The sequence below is a fragment of the Salvelinus sp. IW2-2015 genome, linkage group LG4q.1:29, assembly GCF_002910315.2.
Source record: "Salvelinus sp. IW2-2015 linkage group LG4q.1:29, ASM291031v2, whole genome shotgun sequence".
Taxonomy (NCBI): domain Eukaryota; kingdom Metazoa; phylum Chordata; class Actinopteri; order Salmoniformes; family Salmonidae; genus Salvelinus; species Salvelinus sp. IW2-2015.
In genome coordinates this window covers 60,602,854-60,611,417 of record NC_036842.1, presented here as the reverse complement: position 1 = coordinate 60,611,417, position 8,564 = coordinate 60,602,854, and the positions used below count along the sequence as shown (strand labels likewise).

Below are 8,564 nucleotides of genomic sequence, written 5' to 3'. Positions count from 1 at the left end.
TTTTTATACATTTGCAAACATTTCTAGAAACCTGTTTTTGCATTGACATTATGGGGTATTGTGTGTAGATTGATGAGGGGGAAAAACAGTTTGATCCATTTTAGAATAAGGCTGTAACATAACATAATGTGGAACAAGTCAAAGGGTCTGAATACATAGGGGCAATACCAGAATAAGTTATCTAAATTATATGACCAAAAGTATGTGGACACCTGCTCGTTCGAACATCTAATTCCAAAATCATGGGCATTAATACGGAGTTGGTCCCCCTTTGCTGCTATAACAAACTCCACTCTTCTGGGAAGGATTTCCACTAGATGTTGGAACATTGTTGCGCAACTTCTTTCTATTCAGCATTAGTAAGGTCAGACACTGATGTTGGGTGATTAGGTCTGGCTCGCAGTCGGTGTTACAATTTGTCCCAAAGGTGTTCGATGGGATTGAGGTCAGGGCTCTGTACAGGCAAGTCAAGTTCTTCCACACCGATCTTGACAAATTCTGTATGGACCTTGCTTTGTGCACGGGGCAATTGTCATGCTGAAAGAGGAAAGGGCCTTCCCCAAACTGTTGCCACAAAGTTGGAAGCACAGAATTGTCTAGAATGTCATTGTATGCTGTAGCGTTAAGATTTCCCTTCACTGGAACTAAGAGGCCTAGCCCGAACCATGAAAAACAGCCCTAGACAATTATTCCTTATCCACCAAACTTTACAGTTGGCACTATGTATTGGGGCAGGTAACGTTCTCCTGGCATCTGCCAAACCCAGATTCTACCGTTGGACTGCGAGATGGTGAAAGCGTTGTTCATCACTCTAGAGAACGTGTTTCCACTGCTCCAGAGTACAATGGCAGCGAGCTTTACACCACTCCAGCCAACGCATTGTTGCTCCTAGACGTTTCCACTTCACAATAATAGCACTTACAGTTCACCGGGGCAGCTCTAGCAGGGCAGAAATGTGATATAACTCCACATTTCCTATTAATAATATCATTAACAAATATAATTAATTAAATGTTTGGCTACTTGGTTACTTTATTTCATCGACCATGATTCCGAGAATTACATCTCTAGCTGCGCGAAGTCTTGGGTAGGAACCCAGAATTGAACACGTCAAACAATTTCCGTTACTATGGAGATAGACAGTAAACTACAGGCAGACGACAACAAACATATTGTCTAATCCAAGCAAGGTAACCGGCATAAAGAAACGTTTATCGTTCTCAATAAACTGTTTAATCTTGTAATAGTTTCTATGTACAATATTTCTTCATAGAAGTTTGGAAATGTGTTATTCTCTGGATTGCGGATGTCTGTCACCTGTTTGGTAGCTAACGTTAAACGCTGCTAGCTTTGCAAGCTAGCTCTCGTTAGCTCACATGGATGTTGACGTCAACTAAACTTCAAAATAGGGTGCGTTCGTAAATTGCGTCCAGTGTGTCAGAGTGCGCTCTGGGCCGTTCGTAAATATAGAGCGTTTTCAGATTGTCGTTCATAAATTTCCCCCAGTTTCGCTCTCGGAGCGCACACTGGACCAAGGAGTAGGGTTGATCCAAGCGTTCAGAACTCTCTGACGTTTTATTTTTAATGTTATCTAGAGCGTTAGTGACTGTAACTGCTGCTAGCAACAATTTAATTAATTGTTTTTGCAAACCTTTACGAACACCTGTCATATTCAACGGCCGTTGCGTGTTCGTAAATTCATCAGTTATTCTGCGCTCTGGCACACTCAAACGAGTGCTCTGAAATCGGATTAGATAGCCAAAATTAATTTACGAACGCACCCATAAACAGCCCACTATATTAGTTATGAGAAAATGTGAATGTTAGTTATTGATATGCCTAAATAAATAGCTGTTTCTAGATGGAGGTATTGCCTAAAGTGGAGTCTGACAAAGAGGTTGCCATTGATGAAGCTGAAGAGGATCGACAGGATGAGGTTAACGAGGACCTGCTTAAACTAGAGGAGACCCTCTGCAACATACAAATCACCCCAACACCGTGTTCCCTGTGAGTTTACTTTTGTTACACTTTTGGTCATGTTTAACTAGGGCACATGGTTATTGATTCATATGGCTTTCTACCAAAATTTATAAACATACAGGATGTTTACGTTCAATGTCATGATTACTTGCACAATGACTTAGAGTGCTCTCACATACATACATCATTTTATTGTATTCACATACTTACTACATGCTTAGACAGCTGCATCAACACTCATGCTAAAATCCAATCCTAACAGGCCAGAACGGGCACAGGAGGTTGACCTGTCCCAATACCCAACCTCTTATAAAGAAAACTCCCCACAGGAAAAGCTGCTGCTTGCCATCGCTGACAACTTCTGCTGCCAGTATGTGCACCTTTACCCTGACCGAAAACCCCTTCTGCTGAGCCCATTCAATGAGTGTGGAGTCCAGGTAAACTCCACAGCATTCACAATTACACTCACCTTTGACTTTGTTTTCTCTGTGACATGTTTGTTGTGCACACTGACACCCATACTTCCTATGTTCCTCCAACATCCCATCTTTGAATGGGCATTTTTGTCACTCTTAACTTTCTAACGGCCAAAATAGAAATTTGTGAGTACAACCTTGAGGCCCACCTTGCTCTCATACCCGGAGCTGTACAGCTGGGAGGGATGTGCAAGCTTTGTGTCAGAGTTCTTGTCTTTAGAGCCACTGGATCCTCCCATTGACCCGGTAAGGGAGAGAGACATCTCTTCGCTTGTCCTAAAAATGATATAATACTAATAGAAGATTTGGTGCATTTACTTTTGTATATAAGAGACGCAAGGAGTAATGTTCTTTATCTCTAGCCAAGACACCTCTACTCTCCAACCTGGTTGGTGCAGACTCAGAGAGGCTCCTGCTTTGATTTCTCTACTCTGCTGTGTAGCCTGTTGTTGGGTGCAGGCTACAACGCCTACTGTGTTAGTGGATACGCTGTGAAGGAAATGTGTCTCCTCAACCAGTCCCTCCAGGAATGTCCCCTACTGGTTACACATGTTAAGGTGAGTGACCTATAGCAACCTGGCTACACGGCCTGTACATTGCCCTCCAGTACCACTGAACCGGTATATCTGCTTTCATTTCATGTTCAAATTACAGTATGTAATTTCACTGCATCCGTCCCTTCTAGCACAATTGCATCACTCTTGTGGTTTTCCTGCGGGTTTGTGTGTTTCAGGGAAAGGCTACTGAGCAGAAGCTGCAGGTGAAGAAGTACTCGGTGAAACCACCACGGGACCTTCGCAGTGGCTTTGAGCAGCGTCAGGAGGAACGCAGACAGGCTGATGCACAGGCTAACCTCCTGAAGAAACAGCAGGAGGCAGAGAGACTCCAAGAGGTATGGAGGCAACTCCAGAAACACTCTCTGAGAAACAAATTAATTGTCAATGTATTGTCCCTGTTTGAGCACAGGTTATATGTCTGTGACTGTCCCTTTTTTATGTGCCTAAGGAGCGAGAGCGCCTACCCCCAGATCCCCTCTTGGGCCTGCGGGTCCACTGCTGGGTTCTCATTCTGTCTGGCAACCGGGAGGTTCCAGAGAACTTCTTCATTAACCCACTCACAGGGAAGAGTTTATCCACCACAAACAAATGCTTCCTGGGCATAGAGAGCATCTGGAACCATCAGAACTACTGGGTCAACATGCAGGACTGCCGGTTCGGCTGTGCGGTTAGTAATGCCCTTTTGTCTGTGGCAATGTGATTTGTACTGTATGCATGTACTACATGTATTATATCTTGCTCACAGAGTTAGTGACAAGGTGTTTTTGAAATTGGGGAATGACTGGATGTTTTTGCAGGAGATGAATTTCGACCTGGGGGATGCAGTGAAGTGGGAGTATCTGCTCTATGGCACAACTGGCCAATCTCTGCTTCTCATCCCTGACATGAAAAAACAGCAGGAGGCAGAGGATGATGAAGAGGTGCATCCCAATCTCGCACTCTCTTGCTCAACTCTGCTCTGGTGCCCTTTACCCTTGATTCTGCACACCCTCTATGGCATTGACCGTGTGGGAATAAATAGTGAAATTCATGCATGGGTGTATATTTGTGCTATGATTTACTATGAGCATGTGTACTTTGTTGTTTTTCTGAAGGAAGAAGTGGATGAGCCCAAGTTGTTTGAAATGCCTCCATCCTGGGTGAAACAAATCAACATCTCACAACAAGGTAAGTCATTCATTGCTTTACTCAGCCTCATAATCTTACAGAACTAACTGGACCTTCTGGCATGGATTAACCAGCCTAACCCAATCTCATGTCTCCTATCCTTATCAAATGTTACATGCTCCATCTGTCTGGCCTGAGTGACCTTTGTGACTTTGTGCAGACATGGAGACACGCTGCCCTGGGGGCATGAAAGTTATCCAGTATCGGAAGGCCAAGCTGGAAAAGTTTGCACCCTACCTCCTCCCGGATGGTCTTGTGACACGCTTGACCTCTTACTCAGACCTCGACTGTGAGTTGCATATTATTGACATATTGAGTCATGGTGCTGTGATTGCCTAATATGTGTTATAGTAAAAGTCCTAAATGTGGACTGATAAAGCCAGCACACTGATAAATGATCAGCAATAATGTCTCCTCTCTCTGGTGTCTGAACTCTGACTTGAGTCTGTCTCTGATTAATCTATCTCCTACCTCAGACACTGACTCCCGTTCCCTCCTGTCCCCCTCTGGTGTATTTCTGTAGGTACCCAGCCCAGCACTGTGAAGGAGTGGTACCAACACAGGCATGACCACCTAGAGGAACGGGAACTGAAGAAGACTAGCAATGTCACTACTGAGCATTTCAGACCTGGACGGAGCTACGCTTTAAAATGTAACTGTTAGAAAATGGGACAAAGTGGAAAAACAGTAACTGTAACTTGAACCCACTCCCATAAGGGCTACATGACTCTGCCATAATCATGACATAACAGCTAGTGTCAGCTTATGACAACTGCCTTAACCGTGTTACAACATTTACATCAGATAATGTATCTAAACATGTAGACAAAAGTGACAAGAGTGCATACATGACAAATGTGTGTTTTGCTGTCAAGCCCACAGGTATATTACTATGACTACAGAGACGGAGCGTCAGATGGACTTCTACAGCCATGCCCGAGCAGACGGGCTGGCCAGACGGGTCGAGATGCCCTTTGAGATGACAGAGACCTTCGAGGATCGACCAGACTTCATGTACCATCGTCATGTCGTTTTTGGCAAACGTGTCAAAGTGTTCGGCCCCAGTAATACTGAGGCACCTGACCACGGGCAACGCCCTTTACAGGTAATACTGCTTACATTACATGATAATAATTGGTTGCACTACAATTCAAACATAACTCCGTTTGGGTAAACTTAACACCACCATTATGTGTCATATACATGTCTGTATCACTGGGAAATATATGGTTAAACATTTGAACATCTTTGATGATATGGTCTATGAGAAGAAGGTGGTGGAACGATTCAATCGAGACCGGTCCAAGCCAGCCGGGGAGGACGTAGCAGAGCGTATCTTTCTAGTGTCTGAGGACAGGATCCAAGTGACATACCACCGGGAGGACGACCGGATTATTCCTGCTTGGAGAAACTTCATAAAGCCCAGAGATTCAGGCGATTCCCAGAACCCACACTCCCCTCAAATGGCCTCCACTTTCCAGGTCAGACATCACTCGGGACAATAAACAGTATCTAAACAACAACCAATTCACATTCATTTACAACTGGCGCCACCATCAATTTGAGATAACATATTCTTCTGTTATTTGTTTTTTTATTTTTTTATTTCACCTTTATTTAACCAGGTAGGCAAGTTGAGAACAAGTTCTCATTTGAGTGAACTAGGGTGTTTTTCCAATTGTTTTTATGTATGTGCATTCAGGTAGATCCATTTGAGAAGCCCAGTAAGAATCTCTTTCTGTATGAAATGCTAGTCCATATGATGAAGGAGGAGGAAAGCGTTGCTCTCAGAGTCAAGGAGTCTGAAAAAGAGGTATGCATTTGTTGTGTAGGTACTCTGGCATGAATTGATAGACCTTTTCCAGTACGTCTTAAAATTAGAGAATTAGAAAAGTAATACCCAGTATGTAGTTGGTAGTGCTAATATGCATTTGTATTTTTGCTTAGGTGAGGGCGATACTGGGTGTTAGGGAACAAGAAGAGAGCAGTATTGAGCTCCACATCTCCATCTACAAAACAGTGAGAAATGAGAGAGCACGCTGCCACCGAGAGGCATTGGTGAGCATCACACTCTCTTATCATAGAAGACTGACTGACCCTCAGGAACCTCCTTAACCTAATTCCTCTCTAACTTATGTTCGGTAGCGGACGGCCAAAGAGGAGCGTCTCCGACAGGAGGAGAAGGAGCTGGACTTCTTAGCACCGCTTCTGGCCCAGCTGGGTGACCCAGAGAACCTGACCAGACAGGCTGCTCTACAGCTGAGGAATGACTGCCTGGCTGACCTGAAGCAGCGGCTCATTGATAAGGCCAACCTCATACAGGCTCGTTTTGAGAGGGTATGTCAAAGCACAGGATAAGTGGAATAAAAATAACAAATAGTTTTGTAAATATCTGTACAATAATGTTAAAATAAACAAAAGAAGCAAAGGTTCAAGGTTTGGGAATACTCCTGGTAGAAAAATAATGGTTTAATTTTGATGGGTATCTCTATATTTTGTAATGTTTCTCTATTCATGTATTGTAATGCATACTGTGTGTTTAGGAGACGCAGGAGCTTCAGCAGAAACAGCAGTGGTACCAGAAGAACCAGCTCACTATGACCAAGGAGGATGAAGATGAATACCTTGCCTACTGCTCTGATGCCATGTTCAGGATCCATATTCTCAAACTGCGTCTGAGCAGGTAAGCACTGAAAAGTTTCAGTTTCAAAGCCTTGATTTACGATTGATATAGAAATTATTTCACGACTGGGCTTTAGTATAGACGTTTACATACTTCAATAGTTCTTTTGATGGATTATTTGTGAAGGATGACTTGGGTTGTGTTTCAGGCATAAGGACAAAGCCCCCCAGAAATACCTGGCTCTGGATGAAAGACTGAGACGAGACCCCAGACTGGCCAATCACCTGTGGTGATAAACATGGTCACGTACAGCTCCCTAATCACATCCTTCCCCCACTCCATAATCTGACACTCCTCAATTTCTCTGTTTTGATTAGGTATACCACCACTCAAAGCAATAAACTAGTTTTATATTAGTGATATTCTGTCTCTTAATCATTTTCATCATGACTATTCGTTTGAGCTTGACAACGCGATTGACTGGATGTTTTTGTTAATCTGGATTGAGTTCATTTGCCATGGCTCTATCTTGAACTTTTCAATAAAAAATGGTATCCAGCAATATCTTCCCACCCACCTAGTGAGAAAGCCAACCAAGGCTGTTTTGGTCATGGTTTTGATGTGCAGTTGTGAACTGCACTATCGGAGACGTAAACAAAACCTCGCCTCTCCAGCAGGCGGCACTAGTTGGATCACGCTGTGTGCTTTTGTTAGAACACCCCCTATTGGAGTGAGGAGGTGGTGCCTGCTACCAGCCAGCTTGTCATCAACAACAGAGAGGAAGAAGAAGAGCGAGGCCCAACAGGTGGCGTCTTTTCGTTGTTTCGTCCACAAAGCAAGGACTTTTTGTAGGTCAATGAGTGTCAAATTTCGGTCTACAACAAAAATGTATGGCTTATTTGCTACGTGAGATTTATTTGATCGAATAGAAGATTCGTAATGCTTAAGTTGTTACGGGTGTACTGATATAAGTAGGACATGTGACATCCCGGTAACTTTAAGAAAATAACACTATATGACATGATGCTAGTAGCATAGCATCTCTTTCCATTGAATACAGGTGGTTGACGTCAACAACCTTTATTGAATATTCAAAACCTAATTTGAATAATGAAATGTATCCACCAATCCAAAGAAAGGATAGGCGGGAGCTATTCAGCCTGCCGGGCCGCTTTATGGACAACGACTCCCATTGTTAGGGTTGAGAGGCATGTAATCTTGTCAGTATATCCATAGTCTTTGGCCACTGCTACTCTGGGGGTCTGGTTTGACATGAATGACATGGGTGGAGTATATTAACAGAGTAGTTGTCAAAGGAAAGAAAATATTGAATGTGATGCGTTGCTTGTCAGGAATGAAGTGGGGGTCAGATAGAATGGCGTTGAAAATGATATACATAGCGGTGTTAAGGTCATCAATGGATTATGGAAGTATAGCATATGGATCAGCAGGATGTATTGTTTGATGTTTTGCAGTGTCTGTATAGGGTGAAGTAAGTAAGCATTTCACGGTAAGGTCTACACCTGTTGTATTCGGAGCATGTGACAAATACAATTTAATTTGAAACAGGTGGGGGTATTTGTAATGTTTCTCTGGGTACCAGCTCATGTGGGAGAAAAGTGGATATTATTGCTAAGCAGGCTCTTAAACATCCTAATGTTGAGATGGAATTGTCAATCAGTAAAGTAGAAGCCAATGGATTAATTACATTTACATTACATTTAAGTCATTTAGCAGACGCTCTTATCCAGAGCGACTTAC

The 8,564-nt window shown here is 43.2% G+C and overlaps 1 protein-coding gene across 2 annotated transcripts; it reads left to right on the top strand.

Moving 5' to 3' along the window:
- Window positions 1-569: 569 nt before the first annotated feature.
- Window positions 570-7,225, top strand: ccdc135 (coiled-coil domain containing 135). 2 transcript variants are annotated; one of them, XM_023985233.2, is made up of 18 exons: window positions 572-1,190; window positions 1,862-2,007; window positions 2,243-2,417; window positions 2,577-2,702; window positions 2,819-3,013; window positions 3,190-3,348; window positions 3,462-3,680; window positions 3,811-3,933; window positions 4,108-4,180; window positions 4,341-4,469; window positions 4,704-4,832; window positions 5,056-5,285; window positions 5,452-5,661; window positions 5,883-5,993; window positions 6,128-6,238; window positions 6,326-6,517; window positions 6,724-6,863; window positions 7,012-7,225. In XM_023985233.2, the coding sequence occupies exons 2-18, from the start codon at window positions 1,862-1,864 to the stop codon at window positions 7,094-7,096; spliced, it is 2,553 nt and encodes an 850-aa protein (XP_023841001.1). In that variant the 5' UTR covers window positions 572-1,190; the 3' UTR covers window positions 7,097-7,225. The 2 variants fall into 2 exon arrangements, with proteins under 2 accessions (XP_023841002.1, XP_023841001.1); XM_023985234.2 differs by lacking the exon at window positions 5,883-5,993 and having other exon boundaries at window positions 570-1,190.
- Window positions 7,226-8,564: the final 1,339 nt, after the last annotated feature.